The sequence below is a fragment of the Olea europaea genome, chromosome 1 (genome assembly GCF_002742605.1).
Source record: "Olea europaea var. sylvestris chromosome 1, O_europaea_v1, whole genome shotgun sequence".
NCBI classification, from domain to species: Eukaryota; Viridiplantae; Streptophyta; class Magnoliopsida; order Lamiales; family Oleaceae; genus Olea; species Olea europaea.
The window spans coordinates 21,206,834-21,232,332 of record NC_036237.1 but is presented as its reverse complement, the minus strand read 5'-3'; the positions used below and the strand labels follow the sequence as shown (position 1 = coordinate 21,232,332).

Below are 25,499 nucleotides of genomic sequence, written 5' to 3'. Positions count from 1 at the left end.
TTAATTAAAAAATTAGGGAGATTCGATTTTTATTCGGTTCTTTGAGTCTTGATTTAGAATCGAGAATCGAACCGTACCTGTCGGTTCTCGATTCAAAGACTCGTTCGAGTATTTAAATTTGAGAAGAATCGTCGGGTTGAGTTCACTTCGATTGGTTCGGTTCGGGAGTTTTGTCCAATCCTAGTCGAAAGATATGTTGAGATATATTAAACGGCTTGAATATTATCGTATTTGTCTAATTTGAAATTATTTTTTATTACTTAATTCTATCTCGCCCACACTTTCTTGAATCGACTTTGTTTGGTAAAAAATAAGCAATGGGTAATGAAGTTACGAAATTTATATAGAACACAATTCTTGTTTAAGATAAGATGGACAATGTTGGTATAGTTGATACATATAAATTCGATGACAAGTCATGTTTATATGGTTGAATGAGGAGGCGAACTTATTTATGCTTTTCAAATTTCATGTTGCCATGTACTTTGTAATAAATTTAGTTATTATATTTGTTTATCATGTTGACTTGTAATATATATGATTATATTCAAAGCAATGAAAATTCGAAATATTTTCTTCACCAATCCAAACGTTAGATGTGATATGATAAAATTGGAGAGCTGTTATTTTCATTCACTATTTTTATATATCAATCTTAAATTAAATCTATCCCTTTTAAAATTTTAAAAAATATATATTATATTCTCTCACATTACATTCCAAAATCCTGGGGGTAGTTCAGTGCCCAAACTTTGGGTTTGCTCCTCAATGGTCACTAATTCGAGTTCCCTCAAGACCATTAAGGTGAGTACCCTGCTGTAAATTTCAGGGCTCCATGAGATTAGTCAAGGTGCACGTAAACTAATCCGAACACCCACGATCATAAAAAGAAAAACATTACATTCCAACATTATCCTTATTAAATTCATTCATTTAAAAAATATATATTCACACCACTTACCTTCTAATCGTAGAGATATGATACTATCTTGTTTGCAATGTAAACCAATAGATATGGAGGAACTGCAAAGTTCCAAGCATCTTGTCCGAGAATACTACACATCCTTAACACAATACATATGATTTTTGTCGATGTATAGTTAAACTTTCCAAAGTTCTTCGACAAACATGCCTTGTCTTCACAAGCAAATTAAAACAATTAAATAAAACAAAAATATACATAGTAATGATAAAAATGTGAACAAAACCACTTATCTAGGCTTAAAAACAGGGAAGTGAAGAGACGGACTACAAAAGACGAGAGGGTGTTTTTTTTTTTTTCAATTTTTCAAATTGTTCAATCATGCATCGACAGATGTTCCATCTAGATTTAGGCCTGGATTTGAGTTTGGATGTATAACATGATTGTAAAAATGTCTGCCTTGTTGTAGGACGATAACCTAAATTTTAGTTTTAATTTCCAGCATCAAATGAACCAAAAATCTCTTCCAATGATGTCTCTTTCTTGTTTTGACTTTAGTTGAGGATGTTTAATGAATATTATGGTTTCACTTATGCGTAAGGTCTAAAAGAACACAAAATGTTTAATGAGAATAAATATTAGTGGATGAATTTTGATCGATAAATTTATTTTAGTTTTACTCTTGTTTATTTAAGTAAATTTACAGTGTAATATATATAAATTTTAAAAACTGATAGCTTTACAAGAATTGTTGATGAAAACAATGACTCCCTAAAATTAATTTATAATGTTAGTCAACCAAGGAGCTCGTGTGATAGAAATTAATTAAAAAGTACAGTGATGGCTCGAGGTTAGGTGCAAGTGGAGAGTGGGCTCGTACACTATTGTGCTAGTGTGGTCCAACGCCGGGGTTCGAGGTCGCCAAAAAGTGGTCCACGCCGTGGTTGTAGTTAGCCCTTTTCCAGTGGGAGTAGGTGGCTCATAGTTCATTTTGGTTAACGTTTCTCATATAATGGTGACACTAGACACTAAAGTCCAAATGCCATGTGCTAGAGTGGAGATGTCTGAGTTGAGTAATGGTGTTGCTCGAGGCAAAATTGAAATGCTCGATTTTCTCAAAATGATCTACCTATATGTTAAAGACACCTAAATTTTGTCCGGGTCGTGTCAAGTTACACTTTGTCACATATTTTAAAGACGCATCTCAAACCATACGTCTTGAGGTTGGATTGAAACGAATCCAAACTAACCGAATGCATCATTACTTAAATCACAACAATGGAGAGATCCCATGCTTTCAAAACATTCTGGTTATATGTTTGGATTGTCTTAAGATGGTTTAGGTTGAATAAAATCGAGAGCAATCTATAGACGTTCATTTGAAATTTCAATATTGTAGGTGATCCAAAGCATTCACCAAAAAATAGAAAATAAATAAAAAATAAAATAAAATAAAATTTAGTGAAAGTGATTAACACTAGAATCACTGTCATATTGTTCAATAAAGTATAATGTATTTTTATGCAGTGAACAACGTGACAATGAATAATGCCACAAACTGGTACATTATTCTTCAAACTGGTTCGCTTTGAAACAAGGAACATTGTGGATGGTTTTAAATACTAGAAACATTGTATTTTGATATTTAGCTGGTTGAGACGAACAATAATGACATATTTGATAGTCTAGAGTTACCAACATTAAACACGATTAAGGTAGACAAAGAAGTTAATCTGTAAATCGTGGTCCAACAATGCGTACCAAATATACCATAAATGAAAACACATTTATAATGCCTGGATAAAGAGTATAAGATCCACAATAATGGAGATACCCTTCATATCAATATCTTTACACAAATTTTCCGCTGGATAAGCATTTTCGAATGATAAAGTACTCCTAAGAAGCTTTCCTTTTCTAAACACACAACACGACAATTCCACAAGCTGATTTTAACTCAAGTTAGCCCAGTCATAGCAAAAAATTATCCTAATGATGAATTGTTAAGCACAACATAAAGATAAATGCAAGCTATATTTGCCCAGTTCTTCATCTAATACTGTGACACAATAACAAGCAAAGAAAACATTGAATGAACAATAGCAAACCTACATTTCACAGATTCCTCAAAGTACTTCCTGAAATAAGCTTCAACGTGAAATATCATCAAAACCTGATGCATATATTTGCCAATGAACTCAAGTTTGATGCTGTAAGAGAACCTGTAAGAAGCATAACATCTCCAGTAACTTTTGGTCCCAGCTGACATGTTAGAAACAAATGAAATACAATGAATTAGTCCCAGGATATAGCCAGACATGAGTTTGTGTGAGCGCTATTACTTTCGTTTCTTTCACCTTTTGAGCTGACATGGTAGCATTGGACATGTAACAAACATCTTGTCATGTCCCTTTCTCTTTAAAATCTTACATGCCAAGGACATAACACCAATACATCGGAAAGAGAAAGCCTCATTTTGTAATATTTGACACGAAAATTTTTTAGGGCAAACCTAAAATTTTTTGACAAAATAAAATTAGGATCAACTGTTAATCCTCCAGAATCAAGGGAGAAGGGGAGAAAGATAAACAAGTGAAACGGGTTAAGAATCTGGAGACTTCAGGATTATGGAAATCTGAGTGTGGGTCACTTATTTAATTTTTATACGGGCTAATTATCAATGATTTTTATTGCGCAAAGTTATTTGTAGAAATAACTTGTCTGCTCTCCAGTTTCTGTTACACAGATCATAAAAATTCATTCCCTTGATATTTCACGTTAATACAAACAAGTAATGAAAAGTATCAATGCCAGTCTGGTCCAGGTAAAATTCTCTTAACAACAAATATCACCCCAGTTCTCCTTTGCTCTTCAAATCCAATATACTTAATTAGCATGTCCATGTTTTACCTTTTGAAAGCTAACGTGTTACATATCCAGATCATGTTCATGTATGTGCTTCAGAAGTTACGAACAAATGAAGAGGAACCTTTGCACATGCGATGCCACCAACATATCCAAACATTAACAGGAATTGATCTCATACATCTCATTTGGTTCCGCGCAATATTTTTTCTTGCTGAGGAGAAACTTTATTCTTTTTACTTTTCTTATTTTATGTTTCTTACTTTCTTTACTTTCTATTTTTTTTTTCTAACAATCAATAAGAGAGGAAAGGACTCTTCATGGTACTAGCCTCAGCACTCACAACATCTTGATGAAGATTGAGTCTTGATCATTAATTTTATTTATTATCTTTAATTTTAATCTTTATCTAGATTTAATCTTAATGAATATTGAGTCTTCATCATTAATTTTAATCATTATTTTTAATTTTAGTGTGTATTTGAGCCACATTATTTTTTAAGAATTTATATTGGAATGTTAGATTGATGGATAATATGTGGTTAAAAAATAAGAAAAAGTTTTGAATTTGCGTGTAATATTATTTTATTGGAGAATATGTGGTTAAAATGATGTCAAATCACTGTTTAAGAATATATTTTTTTCCAAATAATGTGGATCAAACATGACCTTAGTCTTTATCTAGATTTTAGTCTTTATTTAGTTTTTAGTTATTACTTTAGCCCCCGTTTGGCTCTCATTACATTACATTTCATTTTTCCCTCTCTCCTATTTTCAATTACACAATGTTCCATAAAATAACATTACACGTAAACCGAAAATATTTTCTTTCTTTTTCAACCACTCATTTTTCAAAAAAAAAAAAACATTATTCCACCAATTTTCATTTCAAAAAATGGGGGCCAAACGAGGGCTTAAATAAGGGTTGTAAGCCTTAATAGCAATTGGTGGTTTTTGAATAAATATTATAGATTTTAGAAATTTCCAACCTCTTAAATTCTTGGTATTTGATATTTAAAATCAACGAGTTCAAATTCTCTGTATTTGTAAGCAAATCAAAGATTTTTTGATGCCTAGATTTGGTATTCCTTAGGAAACAAAAGAATTTCGTAGGGTGTTTGTTCGTTGTTTCTTTCACTTCTGCCCCTACATCATACCTCCAACTATGTGGGTGACGAACAATATCCCAACTTAGCAATTAAGAAACATGAGCTTCAATGCATGTATGTAGTAATGTTTATTTTCAATTAATTAAATGCCTTGTTTGGTTTAACTAGAAATACTGATTACTAGCCGTCAAATTCAATGTTAGCATTGCTAGTTACAGATTCTCTTCTTCTTCTATTTATTTATTCATTTTCTTTTGGCCCTACAAAAGTGCACATCCATTTTACTAGGTATATAGTGAGCAATGATGGATTTATATTCATCATATTGAATGAATATATTCTGATTAAGGCATAATATATATTTAGGAAATAGAAGAACCTTACACAAGTTGAATAATTAACCGAAGCTTGACCCCCGTCATGCAAATACTACATCAGATCGTAAGACATACTTAACACCTTTCCTGACATTTCGGGCTTCATGCAGCATGCACTTATCACCATGAATGTGAAATAGAGCCATCCCTTCAGTAGGGGGTACCTAGAGAATTTAGAAAATTCGAATAAGTAATAAATACAATCAGATGATACATTGATTATCAATTAAATTTAAAAATAATATCAAAAGAAAGTATAAATTTGGATCCTTAAGTGGTAAACAGAAATCTGGTTTGAGAGAGAGTGATGAGCAAAATATAGATAAAACCAAAATATTAAACGGACAGAGCAGTGAAATTCAAAAGAGTCTTTAACTTATTGAGCTAGGATTTAGTAATCATAAGAACTCACATTTACATTTACATTTACATTTACAATTTAACAACCTGCTTATTGTAAACCATGAGCGCCATAAGTTTTAAGAACTCAAATACTTCACTTGTTGAATAGATAGTTTTTCAAAACATGGAAGCAAAGTGAGCATGTAAAATATGAACTGTGGCAAGGTTAAAACAGGTAAATTAGATCAATTAGTTATCTAAAAATATAAGAATGACCTAGAGTGTTTGTTTGTTCATTCTTTTTTGCCTTTTTTCTTTTTCCAGAAGAGACAAAAGAGAGATTGGCATGTAGCATCAAAAGTGAGTAAGGATAGACCTCAGCCACCAGAGCATTTCTTGGGCCGTAGAAAACAGTCTCTCCTCCAACCAGAGTCTCAGCTAAAGAATCCTGGGAGTCAGCATCATTCTTAGACTTGAATTTAGTTCCACCTTGAGTACCACTAAGGTAGACTAACAGAGTATAGTGTGTACGCCTCCCTTCTCCTAGATCAACACTTTCATCAATGTGCCGTCCAAATCGCTGACCAGCAGTGTACCTAAAAAAAATAAAAAAATAAAAAATTTGAATGGGTTAATTAAAGGAAATCAACACCTGATGATACAGAAAAAAATACCAAGAACCATCCTTCTTCTTCACAACAATGTACAATGTTATAACAATAGTTAACGGTGTATTCCTCACAATGTATATACAAGTAATATAATGCCACAGACCTATAACATCGTATATTTGGGTTCAACCCAACTGCAACTTTGCCTCGAATCTTAATATCAGAAAATAAGTTTTTAAGCCCAGAGTTCCATATTGCATCGGCAAGAACTGGATCTTGTACAGCTATTCGATCATTGTCTCTATAAGCTTCTCCTTTTGTTGGACCAAGACTCCCTTGGTGAAGAAAACCAATTTCTTCTGCAACTTTAATGAATGCCTTCGACTCAACAGGTGTTAAGAAGTTTGGAATCTGAGTATTTACAACAAAATTCATGCAAAAAGAATAAGGAATCTAAATCAAACAAGTTTAAAAGAGCTAAATCAAGAGAGAGTAAAAAATAAATGAAGTTTTCAAAGTGTTTTATACCACTGCTCAATTTCAGCATTTATGGACCACAGTAACAACAACTAAAAACAAGCTAAGCCTCTGTTTGTCAATGATCGAAGCCTATTTGTGGTCCAATTAAGTTGAAATTTCCGTATGTTAGTCCTGGCGAAAAGAGCTATGTTTTGACTGGAGCTAATCGTCCAGATTCTTCTCCATTTCTCTGGGCAGTTTATACTCATTTAGTAAGATTTTCTCTCTATTATCTTGTGTATCCATTTTGGAATGATGTTGTTGATATCCAAGAACCATATGTGTTCTTGATGTATTGGTAGCCTCTAGAGTGTGTTCTAGAGAAAGTTAACTGTGTATTCCATTATTTTCATAGTGGATGGCCTTTTACTGGACTAGGTCCCAGGGTTTTTCCCTTCACGTTGAAGGGTTTCTCTAGTGAACAAATTCTTGTATTCTATTGTTAAATTTCCTACAAGTGTGTGTGAGTTACTGGAGTTGGATATTATTATTGCCACATTCTTTAATTTCTGCACAATAGTGGGATTGACATTATCTTCCGCTGCTGGTTTATTCCTGTTCAATCCCAACAATTCCAAATAATTTTGGAGTTGATTATATGGATCGTTCTTCACTCTTTTGCTCTGTTAATTGTTAAATACAAATCTATTGGGAGATCTAATAGATCTTAGCAATTACTATAGGCTTACTTGTTTTAATCTAGCCCCCCTGACTCTCTCAAGCAAAATCACGTCTCTCATGAAAAGAACCTATTTACATCAACGAAAAACATGACTCAACCACCCAAGAACAAACCTTAACATGTTCACATTTAATAAAAACATTCAAGCATGATAATGGGAGACAACAAAAGGAAATTCTCCCAACCATACTGAAACCCCTCCAACAAAATTGCCCTAACTCAGTAGTTATAAATTGGAAATCTTGTGCAAATTAATCATCTCTAGCTTTATCGAATTTGTATAAGCAAGCTCAGTCTCTATTATTTTTACTACCATCAAGAATTCATCCAGCTGTATCAACAAAATAGTCAGTTTAAATAATAGATTCATTGCAATAAAATTTCAAAAGAAAACTCATTAGACGAAAAACGTGATGGGTACATCTTAAATTCCTAAATTAAATAACATTTGGTTGAAATACCAAGACGAATACAAACCATTAACAGAAGATTAATATGGTCAATCATCAATAACCTATATCCCAGAAACCATAAATGTTAATTAATAAGAAAAATAGAGAAAAGAATGAAGAATTTAAGAAAAGGCACCATACAGTAAAAAGATCGTTGTCTTTTAAGCGATTGATTTGAAGATTATACTTGGGTTTGATGTAAGGCCAATCCGAATTCGATTTCTTCTTTGCATTATTCCCCGTTTTTTTTCTGTCCCCCATTTTTCTCTTCATATATTGGCAACTATTATTGTCAGCTTTATAAATTAAGGGCACTGATTTTGGGCGTTTATGCGCGTCCAATTTTGAATGTTGTCTAATAGCAATATAAAAATAAAGATGGTTCTGTATGCACCTTACAATTTATATATTTATGAGAAATTGGCGCAAAATGTTTCTACCTTTCAAGTGTGTTGTGAAAAATTCATACATTTCATTTTTTTGGCATGTTTGCCCCTATGTCTACCTTTCTTTGCATCCAACATTATTTTCACTGTTTTTTGGTGTAAAATGATCAATATGCCCTCCTATTTAAATAAGAGAAAAAAGAAAAGAAAGGTTCAAATACCCTCCCATAACTTCACATTCTTCCCACACCTCACCCCCACGCCACCATCACTTGTCAGTCATTTTCAGCCACCTTACAATCAGCTTGGCCGTCGGACCAACATACCCACTTGAAGCCCTTACTTCCCTCTTCACAACCCATCCAACCACTGGTCAGAAATTTAAAGAAATTGATCGAAAAATCGCGCCAAAATAGGCATGCAACTTTAACAGCAAAATTGACAAATTCAACTCCATTTTTCGACGCTGACGTCATGATCGATGACGGTGGACCACACCTCCTAGCACTGCCCCTTCAAGGAGAACCTAATGAACCTATAGATCATCGTCAATTTTAACCTGAAATTGTTGAATTAGGTGATTTCTTCAACAGCGAAATCGACAACTTCAAACACATTTTTCAGCTTTGGTGTAACGATCGACGATCGCGGACCATCCCTTCTAGCACAGCCTCTTCAAGGTGAACCTAATGAACCTATGGGTCATCGTCAATTTTGGCAAAAAGTAACCTCTATGGTTCATACAAAAAGAAACTCGACCAATCCCCTTTCAATTGATGATGCTACACGGCTTGAATCCACCAATTCTAGCATGTAATCGTCAATTAATGTTGTCACAACTATGGGTCCTCCATCAATTGCATCAATTCATCAATCAAACCATCAATTTTCAAGATTGAACTCAAGAATTACGGCCGAACGCGAACTCCGATTTTCTGGTTGTAGATTTTGATTTTCAGCTTTGTTTGATGATATGAAGACATCTATAGGAGCGCAATAAGGAGCATAATCGACCTAGAGGATGGATGTGCCATGCGTGTTATCGGAAATGGAGTTTGCATCCTCCATTTTTGGCCGTTTCATGCTGAGTGAGCAGCCTAATTTAGAGCAATTTTTCGGTCAATTCCTTTAGATTTTCGGCCAGTAGTTGGGTAGGTTGTGAAGAGGGAAGTAAGTGCTTCAAGTTGGTATATTGGTCCGATGGCCAAGCTGACTGGAAGGCGCAATAAGGAGCATAATCGACCTAGAGGATGGATGTGCCATGCGTGTTATCGGAAATGGAGTTTGCATCCTCCATTTTTGGCCCTTTCATGCTGAGTAAGCAGCCTAATTTAGAGCAATTTTTCGGTCAATTCCTTTAGATTTTCGGCCAGTAGTTGGGTAGGTTGTGAAGAGGGAAGTAAGTGCTTCAAGTTGGTTTATTGGTCCGATGGCCAAGCTGACTGGAAGATGGTTCAAAATGGTCAGCAAGTGACGGTGGCGTGGGGGTGAGGTGTGGGAAGAAGGTGAAGTTTGGGGGGAGGGGCGGAGGACATTTGCACTTTTTTAGAAGTTTCGCCTATAGTTGCAATTTTTTCTTTTCTTTTTTCTTTTATTTAAATAGGAGGACATATTGATCATTTTACACCAAAAAAACAGTTAAAAGGACGTTTGACGCAAAGAAATGTGGAAATAGGGGCAAAAATGCTAAAAAATGAAATGTATGAACGTTTTCCACAATACACTTGAAAGGTAGGGACGTTTTGCGCCAATTACCCTTTATTTATCAATGAAAGATGTGATGAGATTTGATTGTATTAAAATTGTTGCCTCAAAAAAATGTGCTAATAGAATTCAACTCACCTCTTCTCTTCTCTATATAGACATCAAATGCACACTCAAACTCCCCGTTGGGAGGCAAAAGTAATCGATTGAGAAAAAAATTCGACTATCATTTGCACTACGACTGTCAAGTCAACGATTAGATCAAAGATAATAAGTGCAAAAGTCCGACTACCATTTTCCTACTTTTTAACCACAAATTCTCCAAAGATTCACTATTCAAAACAAAGTTTTTGCCAAATAATTGCTATTGATTAGATGTTAAATAAGTCCAATCCGATCAAATAATCAATATCAAGCGGAACAATGTGGGACTCTCTTCATCACATGCATGCCACGTAATTTTAAAGATATAACAACCGTCTCTCAAGTTTAAGTCGTATATTTATATATAAGGCGAACTTAAAATATAAGTTGTTGAGTATGTGAGTTCTTACAAAGTGCCTCATAAATTTGAGCAGTCCCAATAAATATAAGTTAGTCCAATAAACAAGGGTTTACGAATTGTTTCAAAAATATCTGTGTGAGCCTAAAAGATAGATATCGCATATAATTTGTCAAAATTTCGACAGACTAAACCAACATATAATATAACATAATACCTCCACTGCACAGATACAAAGTAAATTGAGATCCATTTGACCCCTCCGAATACTCATGAGGATAGCGTAAAATAATATTAAATTAAACTTCTCCAAGATAAAATATGCAGGAACCTATCATGTATTATAACAGATGATATATTGTCGATAATGAAATGAAATATAGATAACGTAGAATATGTACTAACTATAATGAAAATAATGTTATGACATGCTAACAATGATGTGACATGTGTGTATATATATAATGTAATAATACTAAGATATTAGTATCACAATAGTCCCCCTAATTCCAAGTAGGAATATTCATATAATACTTGGACTTTTGATAAGGATGATGCTCCAAAGATAGATAACTGGGATGAAGCTGATGCAAAGATGAGATTCTGGATATAAGCAGCTGAAACAATACTTTAGACATAAGTAGCAAAGGCGACGCTCTGAACATATAAATAGCAAAGGCAATGCTTTTAATATAAGTTATAGAAGCGATTCTCTAGACATAAGTAGCAAAAGCGATGCTCTGGATGTAAGTAGCACAAGCGATGCTCTGAATGTATAAGTAGCAGAGACAATGCTCTGAACATAAATTGCAAAGGCAATGCTCTACATGCATGCAACTATGATAAGCTAAAACGGACTCTGAACTGAATATAACTAGTTGTACTGATACTGATGCAAGGTAAGACTTTAAAATGAATATAAATAGATGTACCGTTACCGATACAGAGGCAGACTTTGAATTGAATATAACCAGTTGTACTGGTATTGATACGGAGTAGACTCTAAATATATAGGTCGGCTTCGTAGTTTTCAAGGGGGGCTTCCGTTAGGATGCTTCATCCCTGTCCTACCAAAGTGATATATGACATTCTTACGTGGTGGATGATTCATCCATGGATGGATTCATCTTTGTAGGTAAAAAAGTGGGCCACCCATTTCCTTTATGGTGAATAGTTTATCCATGCAAGAGATAATGTAAGCTCTCTGAAAATAGGTTAAGCTGTGTCATAGCTAAAGTAGAAACAGTGCTCTTAAAGATAGGCAGCTATGAAGTTATGATATAGCTAATGCAGATGCATACTGAGCTCTCTGCTATATTCCTACATTGCAAGGCATCTCTAAGACCAAAGAATAAACATCAGGCCAGTGGCTCATTTTGAACTATTGAAGACTTCTAACCTAGCCTCAAAATGACGAGGTCCTATAGTTTTGCTCGACGATAGAGAGAATCTCGAATTGGAAGCATAGGCACAATCATCTCGCATGGCGGCTCATCTCGAAGTGAGGAATAAATATTGAGCTGATGTATTGAATTATTAGAGACTGATAATCTGGCCTCGAATGAAAGAGTTCTTATAGCTATGCTCGATGATATTGATGTCAGTTTGATGCCCTAGATCCAAATGATTTAGGTTGTAAACATTTTTAATATGTTTAATTCATTTATTTTTGGCAAAATATATTAATTATTTAAATCAATATTTTGATGAATAATATTAAGTAATAAAGTCCATAGATTCAAGTTTCAATAATTTGTTAATCACAAAGAGTTGTAATTGTGAGATACAAATAACGTATGATTGGATCTTGAATAATCTATGGTCATAAGTAATAAGGAGATACTGACATTGTTATTACAAATACACCACCATGTGTCGTATTTCTTACTTGTGAAGTAAGTAGCTAATCTTACAAGTTAAAGTGTGGTGACATTTAAATGAACACATGATGTTTTGTTATAGAACAAAACATTGGAGACTCACCGAGAGATTCCACAAGGATAATTATCTGAGTATCAGTGGTTAGTCTCTAATATTCGGTAGTGAAATTGGTCATTTGATTTGAGATCATCATAGTGCCTTATATGAGGACAATCATACTTTGGAAGTATTGGATGTTGCTCTGCCAATAGCTACTAATATTATATCATTCGGGTATGTCAATAATCTTATAAAGGTTGTGAATGACCAATAGATGATTCGTAACTGTTAGATAATAAGAGATTATAATCTACATTTCATTCAATTAAGTTAATAACGAAATCTTTGGCCAAGGTATATTCAAAAAGCGAAAAGGAGTTTTCCACTTATATTGACTTAATAGTGGAACGAAAGATATGATCAATAATCAGGATTGACACACTTCTCGTAATTGATCGGATCATATTGACAAAATGATTATAATTTCACGGTAAACGAATGAATTTGATTTTGTCATACCACGTGACATTTCTCGTCACATGTATTGCTCTGACACATTGTAAGATCTTAATTTGAGATAGCAAATGTAAATTTGTGATAAATTAAAAGGGTGTTTTAATTTATCAATTTTGATTAGATCAAAATAATAATTTGCATTGTTAGACATCGTGATTAGGGAACCTAATGGGTCACATATAAGAGGGGAACTAGAATGTTGTGATTTGTAATTTAATTAATTTAACAAGCATTGGATAAATAAATTAATTGATTGCTTAATTATAAGCCCGAATTAGTTAATCGAATTAATTAATTCACGGATTGAATTTAATTAAATTTGTTAATTAAATATTAGATCGGGTCAGGAGACAGGCCAATCCCGTTTGGACTTATATAAATAAGTAGCTAGGGTTTTCAATTTGTAGAGAAATTTATTTTCTTACTAGTACAAGAGTAGAAAAACCTGGTTCCTACAATCTTATTCTCTGTGTGAAATTTCATTGAAAGCTGGACAGTTGTGGATGACAAACAATGTTGCTAGAATAAGAGAAAGGCAAAAGAGTGCAGATCTAGAATAATGTATAACTTCTATCACAATTTCTACCTAAACACAAAACAGATCATTGATAGAAATTGAAATATCTTTTATTTTTCACTGTGCATGATAAGTAAATTTCTAATAGTGGTATCAGAGCCTACTTTGTGTTTATTAGGAATTGATTTACATGTTGATGAAATCAAAAGTTGATTTACTCATGTTTTTCCTGAATCTAGCGATTATAGTATTTATTTATCTTCAGATATTAGATTTGAAAAAAGAAAAAGGATGGATCTAGCGGCTTGTCGGCGTCGCCGTCTGCCTCTGTTGTTATCAACGTCAGACGCTACTGCATTTAGCAGTGGCTTTTGTCGCTGCATTCAGTGGCGTGAAAAGGCTCTCATCGCCGCTGGGCATGTGGCACCACTGGGCGAGGGAGTAAAATAAATAAATAAATAAAATCTCTGGGGTTAGGGTTTAGGGAGAGATGGAGGCGGGGCCTCTCATGCAATTTATGAAATTGCAAGCCCCCGCGTGTAATTAATTTTGGGAGCTATCTTGCAAATTTCAAATAAAGGACCTATCATGCAAATTTCAAAGTTGAGGGGCCTGATTTTAATTTTAACATGGGTCAAGCTACAATTTTTAAAATGGGTTTTGAATTTGAAACTTAAATGGGTTTTAAAATTGTGGTTTTAATTTCATTTGACCCATATTTTAATTTGGGCCCAAAATTAAAATTTTATTTTAAATTGAAGACATTTATATTTTTGTGAAAATTAGATTTTAACTTAAATATTTAATTTTAACCCTAAATTGAATTTTTTTACTTAGGAATTTTGTCCTAAATTAAAATATTAATTCAAATTTAATTAGAGTTGGACTCTAATCTAATGTTAATTAAAATTTGATCTTAATTAATATTATTTCCCCAACATATATAATATATTGAAATTAGAGTATGACTCTAATTTGATAATTAATTAAAATTTGATTTTAAATATCCTATCCTAAAATTTTAAAGAATAAGAGTTGCACTCTAATTTAATGTTTAATTAAAATTTGATTTTAATTAAACAATATTGCCCTATAATTGTGGATTTAGAGTTGGATTGTAAGCCAGGATTTAATTAAAATTTGATTTTAATGAATTAGACACTCCAATTAAATTAATTAATGTGATTAATTAATTATTTCAATCTATTTATTTAAATGAGTTTTGACGACTATAATTGTTTGATTCTTAAGACAAGTCAGCATATAATATTAGATATTATATAGGAAATATTTATGTGATGAATGTCTATTAATGGATAATTATGGACTCGACCATATAAATGTGTTGAATGGTTGATTTAATTCTTGTCATTTTACGGGCTTGCGAGCTCTAAAAATTTTTTGGACTTGCGAGTACGTTATTATTATTGTTATGGGCCTGCGAGCTCTTGACTATTTTTGGACCTACGAGTCCGTAGTTGTTGTTGTTCTTATTGTTATTATTAGCAGGCTTGGGAGTCTAGTTTCATTTAGGTCTGCATACTAACTAATATAGGATACAGATTGTAGCTAGACTAATTGAAAGCGCAAAAAAAGGAGGAAACCATGGACACTACATGAATTTTATGTTTTCTATACAAAATTTATTTGTAGGGAAATGTTTTTATTTGTGGGGAAAAATCTTTGCGAACGAAAAAATTTTGTTGGCACATTTGTGGGGCAAAATATCAAGGGAATAGACATAAGTCAACAAATTTTTGAAATTTGTGGACTAAAGTTTTTCTCTACAAATCCTTTGAAGATGAAAACAATACATTTTATAGGTTTTCCCCAAAAAAATCATTCATCAATAGAAGTTAATTTTGCCCACAAAACGATCTCGCTCTTCCCTACAAATTATATTGTGGGCTAAGTCGTATTTTTCCCTACAAATGAATTTTTGTATTGATAGGCTATTATGAAAAAATTCGTAAGGAGAAATTAAATTATTTTCATATATTTTACTTCTTATATTATATTACAGTAATTTTTTAACCTTATTCAAAATAGTATAAAAATACAAAAAGAAAATAAATTAATTAAGACGTGCAATCGATGTACATTGAATCCAAAATATTTCATCAAAACAAAAATAAAAATACTTCACTAAGTATGTTTAAATTCAAACTTAAAAATAGTATAGCAAATATGCTATGTACCAATTATTATACATCTAAAAAGTATATCTCTTTGAGCTCATGAATTATGTATGTTGTTGATCCTCACCAAAGTTGTTCTCTTTGTCCTCCATGGCATCATCTTCCTCTTAAGCAATACTCTGTATTGGTAATAGTGTAAATGGTGGCACAACAAAGCCAGGAACTTTACCACATAGCTAGTGTAGAGAATGATACAAAGACCACAATGTCGAATTGAATAGTTGATTAACAATCTTTAGCTTGTTTTGCATCTACTGCCTTTTTAGCAGCACGTTCTACTCCTAACTCCTCCTCAATACTCTTTGACAAGCATCTCATCCTACAAAACATAATCCACGAGAGAGATAAAATAGCCCAAAAAATCAAAATCTAGAAGTGAATTAGAAACTGTCATCAAAGAGAGTGAATTAGAAACTATCATAAAAAAGAGTCATACTTCATGACAAAAAAATGTATTTATAATTTTGATAAATTAATCCACAATTTCCACATATGTAAAAAGTAGAAGGGGAAAATGACTTTATAAACAGATATCTAGAAAATCTAAACAAAAGGGTAGTGGAAATTGGAAATAATAGTTGAATTCACAAAACTTAAGTACGATCAGCTTCTTTTGTTAGGTAGATTGTAGAGTGCTCGAAAGAAGTTAAAATTTTAGTTTGTAAATTACCACAAAGCATGGAAGGAGAGCTCTTAGAATGATCAAATAAAGTTCTCCAATGTTTGAATAGAAACCTCATTTCTCAGCCAATGAATCAAATCTCGTGTTTAGTCCAATCCAAACATAATATGAATGTTCATAAATTCATCGGTCAGTTATCAATTAACCGTTTTTTGCTAGAAAGTCATCTGGAGGCTCCCAATTCATGGCAATGAATCTCCAGGAGCAACAACTTACTCAAAAAGAAAGCTAGTAACAGATTAGCAGAGTTTTAAGCTTCTCTGGGGAAAATTTTGGACCTCAGAAAAAAGAGATTTCAGGTAAAATCATAGATTTGCCTGGATATCAATTATGAATCTTTCAACACGAGTAAAACACAAGAATTATCATAGCTCCCACATCTCCCTAGACCTTCTTCTCCAAAATTCTCAGATTCCATTAATCTTTTCTTCTATAACTAATATGTTATTCAAATTCTCTATTTTGATCTGGGTTTCCAAGAAAAAATTTAAACAATTGCATAATAAACAATCAACTCAATTACAAGATGTAAACAAAAACGAGCAACTTGAAGTTTGCTCATTGGAAACTTCCAGACATTTGTCGGCCTTTTTTTTTCTACAGGGTTTTTATATAATGGAAAACAACAATTACCTTTTCTAAGTCAAGTTTGGTAGTCTCAACATAATTCAACAAAGTTTCCGGCTATAATCATAATTTTCACTCTCAACAAAAATTAAACATGTCTATGACCGCCATCACGGAAAGCATTTATAAATGAAGTTCCTTAATGTACAACATACGCACTAGCTCTATGTAAACAGATAGTTCCAAATAGAAATTGATCCACAACATACATTTTGGTTAATAAGTAACACTGTAGTCTATAGAAAAATAAAAATATTTTGTTATTAAGAAAATTCCGAACTTCATATTGAAATACAAAACTCTAAGTTCAAAAATTTCGGAATGAAAGTGCACTCAAGAGTCAATGCCAAAAATTCTTGAATTATTTAACTTGTTCAAAATGCGTTAAATCACATAGATAATCAAAAGTTAAGGAAACAAAACATTAAGATAATTTTGAACCATTTGTATTTTCAATCGATTTTGAACCTTCACTTTACTGTAGATCTATGATATTCTCCTCCAAATAAATAAATTGACAGCAACCCAATAAATGAATTTATAGCAACCGAATAACCCAACTTGCTTTACACAATATTTCCCTATAAATCGATAATAACGAATAAATAAAAATCAATAAATCGTGCCTTCAAGTTAGGTCTGACGCTGACTTGGGTCGCTAGGTTATTGGGCTCGATGGTTGATGTCTGATTGAAGGTGGCAAATGGTGATCTTGTGGCAGTACGTCGAAGTAGAGAAAAATGAAGGGTGACGAAGATGTGGGAAAGTGAGAGAAAACGAAAGGACAATAGAAAGAAATTGTGGGAAAGAAAAGGAAAAGAAGGACGCGGGGGAAAATGAATGAAAAAGAAAGAAAGAAACGAAGTGTCAAAAAATGTGAAAATAATTTTAAAAGTTGAAAATTTTCCTGCTAATTATTAGCCCACAAACAATTTTAATATTTTTGTCGGCAAAATATATATCGTTCCCGTCAAATTTTTTGTCGAGAAAAATAAAAAAATTCTGTTTTCACAAGTCCTCCCACGATTGAAAATTTTAAATCAAATCATAGCCCTACAAAACATTTTTTGTGGGGAAAAATGAATTCCGCATATAAATTTCAATTTGTTTGCAAAAATTTTGTAGGGAAAATATAAATTTCTTGTAGTGGGAGATGGTGCATTGATATTGATTCAATGCTATACTACCTAGAAATTAACCAACTAATCTTCCTTTTGACTTTGGAAGACTAGATAAAATAAGTCCATAATCATCCATAGTATTATATATGTGTTTATTTGCTTATTTGATGCATGGTTGTATATATATGATTACATTGATGAGACCACTACATGATAAATCCCTTACTAAAATATTAAGTCAGTATTATTATTTGTCTTCCATCATTATAGTGAAAAATGAGAATCTTAAATCGATCTCAACTTGTTGAGTACGCTTAAGGCTGGTCTATTAGAAATATATTTGATACTATAAAATATTTGATATTTCTGAATGATGGATTCGACTTTACTAGAATTTATCTTTGTTGAGTTTAACCAAAGAGATAAGTTTTAGAAGCATGTTAAGCCAACACATAAAATGTGCGAAGACAAAGAGTCAACAATTTAATGATCTAAGAGTTGTATGGAGATACAATTGATAATAGTATCTATCCAAACATGAGTACACTCAAAATCTTGATATAATAGATGAGATCTTAGCCCACTGGGAATCAAATGTGGATTCCAATAATCTAAGTATGAGGGTTATGAATTTATTTAAAACAGTGAGAGCACATTTAATAAAAGTCCATGTTAAATTTGTGCAATGCATTATAATACATATTATTCTTTATTTTTCGTCATTTATAGTTTTGAATCATGAGTAATCATATGAACTTGAGAGGCATACTGGATGTCAACAAATTGATCGGACCAAATTTTCTCGCTTGACACCGCAATTTGAGAATCGTTCTCAGGCATAAGAAAATTGGGTATGTTCTTGAGAAGCCCTTTGCAATGGTACCTACTGAAAACTCCAACATGGAAGAGGTGGCTGTTTACAACAAACACAGTGATGACGATAAACTGCAGCACGTGTGATGTTTGTAGCTATGTCACCTAAGTTAAGAAAGCAATATGAGGGTATAGATGCATACATTATGATTCTTCATCTCAAGAAGTTGTACGATGAACAATCACATGTAGAGAGATATGAGATCTCCAATAAACTGTACCGATGCAAAATGGCAGAATGATGTTCAATCAATGCTCATATGCTGAAGATGATTGGCTTTATTGAAAAATAGGACAATTGGATTTTATCATAAATTACTAACTAAGTATTGACTTGTTCTACAATCTCTGTCAGAAAGTTATTCATAGTTCATCATGAACTTTAACATAAATAAGATCGAATGCACACTCCTTGAGTTGCTTAACATGCTTTAGACTATCAAGCCCAATGTCAAGGCTAGTATTGGGCACGTCTTAGCCACTCAATCCTCCAATGTCACTAAGAGGAAGACCAAATGAGGTTTTAAGAAAACATCCAAGAAGGCTAAGAACAATAACGAAGAGGTCAAAGCGAACAAGGATAATACCAAGTCTGATGACTTGTGCTATCACTGTGGAGTGAAAGGTCATTGAAAGAAAAACGATAAGGGTTACCTCACAAGCTTGAAGGGTTACCTCACAAGCTTGAAGGGAAAGAAATCTTCTGAAACTTCTATTTCAGGTATTTCTGTTATCAAGGTTAATATATCTACTTCATTAGCTTCTCGGGCATTAGATTTCGGAAGTGGGATGTCATATTTATATAAATATGCGGGGACTATTAGACCACTGCAGAAAAGAAAAATTGACCTGCATGTGGAGAATGGAGCAAGAGTTGCTATATTAGTTGTAGGGACATACTTTTTACCATTGCCTTCGGACTTAGTATTAGAATTAGAAAATTGTTATTTTGTTCCCGCCATTAATAAAAATATTATTTCTATTTCATGTTTGGACGTGAATGGTTTTTTAATTAATGTTAAGAATAATCGTTGTTCGTTTTATTTATGATTGTGGTGTGCTGCAAAATGGGATTTTTATTCTTGATATTGAGTTATCTATTATGTGTATAGAAAATAAAATGTATAAAAGTGATGATCTAAATAATACTTATCTCTGGTATTGTAGACTGGGTTTTATCAACGAGAAACACATTTCCAAGTTACATAAAGATGGATGTTTGGGATCAAATGATTTTGAATCATTTGATAAATGCGAGTCGTGCCTATTAGGCAAGATGAACAAATCTCCTTTTACTAGAAAAAGAGAAAAATCTGCGGAGCTGCTGGGTCTAATACATATTGATGTATGTGGACCCACGACAATCACCGCTAGAGGTGATTTTTCTTACTTCTTCACATTTACTGATGATCATTTTAGATATGTTTATGTATATCTGATGAACACCAAACATGAAGCACTTGAAAAGTTCATGAAATTCAAACTTGAAGTATAGAATCATACAGGTAAAAATATTCTCACATTGAGACCAGATCAAGGTGGAGAATATTTAAAGAGAGAATTTTTAGATTATCTAAAAGAGAATGAGATTCTCTTACAGTGGACATCGCCATATACACCACAACATAATGGTGTATCTGAACGGAGGAATTGCACATTGTTAGATATGGTGCGATCGATGATTAACCATGCAAACATGTCAAAATCATTTTGGGTCATGCACTAATTGCTGCATGCTATACACTTGATGTAGGACATATTGGTTATATTGAAAAAAGAGTGCTAGTAGAAAATAGAACATCCTAATTTCGGATAAGTCTCATAAGACCATTCTGGAAAGAGAATGACTAGAGGAACAATACTCACTGCTACGCCCAATGTATGATGAATTTTGGCCATTCGAGTTCGTTTAGGACCCAAAAACTATTTTTTAAAGTTTTGGATCTATTTTTGTCAATTTGTTTATTTATTTATTTACAATTCTAGTTTGTTTAGACTTTGTTTTCATTACTTTTAGTTGTTTTAAATTACATTTCATGTAAACCCTTATAAATAAGGGGTTATTTCTTTTATTATTATTATTATTATTATTATTATTATTATTATTATTATTATCATCATCATCATCATCATCATCATCATCATTCATTAATAAAATTCATGAAATATGTTTTCTCCTTAATTCGGTGATTCCAAATTTCGTAATCTCAAGATTTTTGCTTGAATTTCTTTTTTTCGCTGCGTCAAGTGGTATCAGAGCTGGCTTTTCCGTCTCTGTATGTTTGATTCATAAACATGGGTGACGTACCAATTACTAGGGCAGGTTTAGATGCAATAAATTGATGGCTTGATAAAGGGTTTGATAATCTTACTATTCAGATCGAAGAAATTCGTTAATTGCTTTTACGGTGTGCTAAAAATAATGGGCGAAATGAACAACGGGCAATCAACAATGAACAGATGGCTGAGCCTGTAATTCAGAGAGAAAATAATAGGAGGATGCAGAAGAAGATAGTGAATCAGAGTCGGAGGAGGAGTTCGAAGTACCGCCGCATCATCCTAATCGTCAAAATTGAAATACCTTTGATGCTTATCGGATTAAAGTAGACATTCTTCCATTTTTTGGAAACGTGAAGATCGAAGACTTCCTTGATTTGTTGGTAGAGGTTAAGAGATTTCTTGAAATTATGGATGTCTCAGAGGACAAGATGGTGCCATTTTGTTTGAAATCTGCGGCAACAGTATGGTGGGATAATTATAGAATACTCAAAGGAGACATGGAAATAGTTGGATTTGAACTTGGGGGAAAATGAATCACTCTTTGATGGATCGATTTTTACCAGATTATGAATAGATGCCATATTGTATGTACCTGGGATGCATACAGGGCAATCCTATAGTATCAGACTACACCATTGAATTTATGCGATTGTCGGAGCAAAATAATCTGATAGAATCTGAAAATTAGATAGTAGATAGGTATACCAGTGATTTGAAGGTGGCCATTCAAGATAGAATTGGGATGTAGAATATTTGGACATTACAAGAAGCAATTGACATGGCAATGAAACTGGAGATGATCGAACTGATAAGAGGATGGTTTCATATAGGAGGCCCTTACCTGCTGAAACATCAGCATCCGTCCCTTCAAACAAAGAAAAGGCCCTGTAACAAGCCCCAGTTAATTCTAACAGGAGTAAGGTTGACAGCAATGGTTGGTTTGGGAATAGAGGTCAGACTCGAGGCGCAACTCAAAATGCAAATCCGTATGCTAAGCTCACGGGAGAAATTTGCTATAGAAGTCAAAAGTCTAGGCATCGTTCCAATAACTATCTTGAGAGGAAGTAGGTTAATTTGGTGGAATCGGGATGAGGGTCAGCATCATTGCATCTTCCGTTTACTTTGTTCTATCAAGAATAAAGTGTGTGAAGTGATAGTGGACAATAGAAGTTTTGAGAACTTCGTGTCAAAAAGTTGGTGAATTTGTTAAAACTACCAGTTGAGAGCCATCCTAAACCTTATTTACTTGGTTAGGTAAATAGAGGTCCCTCTGTTCAAGTTGCTGAAACTTGCAAGGTATCTGTTTCCATTGCTAAGCATTATAACAATGAAATTATGTGTGACATCATAGACATGGATGCTTGCCATATCCTATTGGGTCATGCATGACAGTTTGATGTAGATTCAACTCCCAGAGGGCATAATAATATATTATTCTTTTCATGAGGCAATCATAAGATCGCTATGGTTCCTCGTAAACAGGCGGAGAAGTATCATCATCAATGAATTGAGAGTTTCCTTACCTTTACAAACAATGAGAAGAAAATTACAGAGTCCATAAAAGAATCTGATTACTTTTATCTAGTTGTAGTTAAGGGGCTTCTTACAGAAAATAAAGAAGATGAGGGTGTTCCATCTGAGGTGCAAGAAATATTAACAGAATTTGAAGACTTGGCTTTCGATGAATTGTCGAATGAGTTACCTCCTATGAGGAATATTCAGCACCAGATTGATTTGGTACTTGGAATTAGCATTCCAAATTTGCCTCATTACCGAATGAGTCCAAAGAAGAATGAGATTATGAGAGAGCAAATTGAGGAGCTATTGTGGAAAAGGGTCCATAAGGGAGAGTATGAGTTCATGTGTGGTACCTGTCCTTCTAGTGCTAAAGAAGGATGGAAAATGGCGTATGTGTGTTGACAGTTATGCAATCAACAAGATAACAGTAAAGTAGAGGTTTCCCATTCCATGGTTGGAGGATAAGTTAGATATGCTTGGGGCTTATAAGTTCTTCTCAAAAATAGATCTCCTCATTGGTTATCACCAAATTCATATTAAACCAGGAGATGAATGGAAGACGGCCTTCAAAAGTAAGGATGGACTTTACGAATGGTTGGCGATGCCATTCAGACTTTTAGATGCTCCAAGTACCTTCATGAATGTGATGAACCAGATTTTCCGTCCTTTTATTGGGTTCTTTTTTGTTGTGATTTATTTTGATGATATCTTTATTTACAGCAAGTCTAAGGAGGATCACCTAGTTCACTTGAGGTAAGTCTTGGAGGTTCTGAAGGAAAATCAGTTGTACATCAACTTGAAGAAGTGCACTTTCTATACACAAATGCTATTGTTTCTATGCTTTGTGATAGATAAAGATGGTCTGCATGTAGACAAAAAGAAGACAAAAGCAATTCAAGATTGGCCAACACCAAAGTCAGTTTCTGAAGTGAAGAGTTTTCATGGGTTGGCAACTTTCTACAGACGATTCATCAGGCATTTTAGTACTATTGTGGCACCTTTCACTGAATGTTTGAAGAAATGAATGTTTAATTGGAGAAAGGAACAAGATAAGAGCTTCGCCTTCATCAAAGAAAAGTTGTTCACAGCTCTAGTATTGTCTTTGCCAAGCTTCGAGAAGATCTTTTGAGGTGGAGTGTGATGCTAGTGGTATTGGTATCCGGGTTGTCCTAATGGGCGAAATGAACAACGGGCAATCAACAATGAACAGATGGCTGAGCCTGTAATTCAGAGAGAAAATAATAGGAGGATGCAGTAGAAGATAGTGAATCAGAGTCGGAGGAGGAGTTCGAAGTACCGCCGCATCATCCTAATCGTCAAAATTGAAATACCTTTGATGCTTATCGGATTAAAGTAGACATTCTTCCATTTTTTGGAAACGTGAAGATCGAAGACTTCCTTGATTTGTTGGTAGAGGTTAAGAGATTTCTTGAAATTATGGATGTCTCAGAGGACAAGATGGTGCCATTTTGTTTGAAATCTGCGGCAACAGTATGGTGGGATAATTATAGAATACTCAAAGGAGACATGGAAATAGTTGGATTTGAACTTGGGGGAAAATGAATCACTCTTTGATGGATCGATTTTTACCAGATTATGAATAGATGCCATATTGTATGTACCTGGGATGCACACAGGGCAATCCTATAGTATCAGACTACACCATTGAATTTATGCGATTGTCGGAGCAAAATAATCTGATAGAATCTGAAAATTAGATAGTAGATAGGTATACCAGTGATTTGAAGGTGGCCATTCAAGATAGAATTGGGATGTAGAATATTTGGACATTACAAGAAGCAATTGACATGGCAATGAAACTGGAGATGATCGAACTGATAAGAGGATGGTTTCATATAGGAGGCCCTTACCTGCTGAAACATCAGCATCCGTCCCTTCAAACAAAGAAAAGGCCCTGTAACAAGCCCCAGTTAATTCTAACAGGAGTAAGGTTGACAGCAATGGTTGGTTTGGGAATAGAGGTCAGACTCGAGGCGCAACTCAAAATGCAAATCCGTATGCTAAGCTCACGGGAGAAATTTGCTATAGAAGTCAAAAGTCTAGGCATCGTTCCAATAACTATCTTGAGAGGAAGTAGGTTAATTTGGTGGAATCGGGATGAGGGTCAGCATCATTGCATCTTCCGTTTACTTTGTTCTATCAAGAATAAAGTGTGTGAAGTGATAGTGGACAATAGAAGTTTTGAGAACTTCGTGTCAAAAAGTTGGTGAATTTGTTAAAACTACCAGTTGAGAGCCATCCTAAACCTTATTTACTTGGTTAGGTAAATAGAGGTCCCTCTGTTCAAGTTGCTGAAACTTGCAAGGTATCTGTTTCCATTGCTAAGCATTATAACAATGAAATTATGTGTGACATCATAGACATGGATGCTTGCCATATCCTATTGGGTCATGCATGACAGTTTGATGTAGATTCAACTCCCAGAGGGCATAATAATATATTATTCTTTTCATGAGGCAATCATAAGATCGCTATGGTTCCTCGTAAACAGGCGGAGAAGTATCATCATCAATGAATTGAGAGTTTCCTTACCTTTACAAACAATGAGAAGAAAATTACAGAGTCCATAAAAGAATCTGATTACTTTTATCTAGTTGTAGTTAAGGGGCTTCTTACAGAAAATAAAGAAGATGAGGGTGTTCCATCTGAGGTGCAAGAAATATTAACAGAATTTGAAGACTTGGCTTTCGATGAATTGTCGAATGAGTTACCTCCTATGAGGAATATTCAGCACCAGATTGATTTGGTACTTGGA

General features: G+C 33.7%; 1 protein-coding gene across 6 annotated transcripts; it reads right to left on the bottom strand.

Moving 5' to 3' along the window:
- Positions 1–2,694: 2,694 nt before the first annotated feature.
- On the bottom strand, positions 2,695–8,213 carry LOC111397066. 6 transcript variants are annotated; one of them, XR_002703143.1, is made up of 6 exons: positions 8,021–8,213; positions 6,390–6,637; positions 5,992–6,211; positions 5,281–5,437; positions 3,280–3,434; positions 2,695–3,184 (listed from the first exon to the last, which is right to left on the bottom strand). XR_002703143.1 is itself a non-coding variant. In XM_023023800.1 (5 exons), the coding sequence occupies exons 1-4, from the start codon at positions 8,150–8,152 to the stop codon at positions 5,315–5,317; spliced, it is 723 nt and encodes a 240-aa protein (XP_022879568.1). In that variant the 5' UTR covers positions 8,153–8,213; the 3' UTR covers positions 2,695–3,184; positions 5,276–5,314. The 6 variants fall into 6 exon arrangements, 5 of the variants coding, with proteins under 5 accessions (XP_022879568.1, XP_022879583.1, XP_022879544.1 ...); XM_023023800.1 differs by lacking the exon at positions 3,280–3,434 and having other exon boundaries at positions 5,276–5,437; XM_023023815.1 differs by lacking the exon at positions 3,280–3,434 and having other exon boundaries at positions 2,695–3,144; positions 5,276–5,437.
- Positions 8,214–25,499: the final 17,286 nt, after the last annotated feature.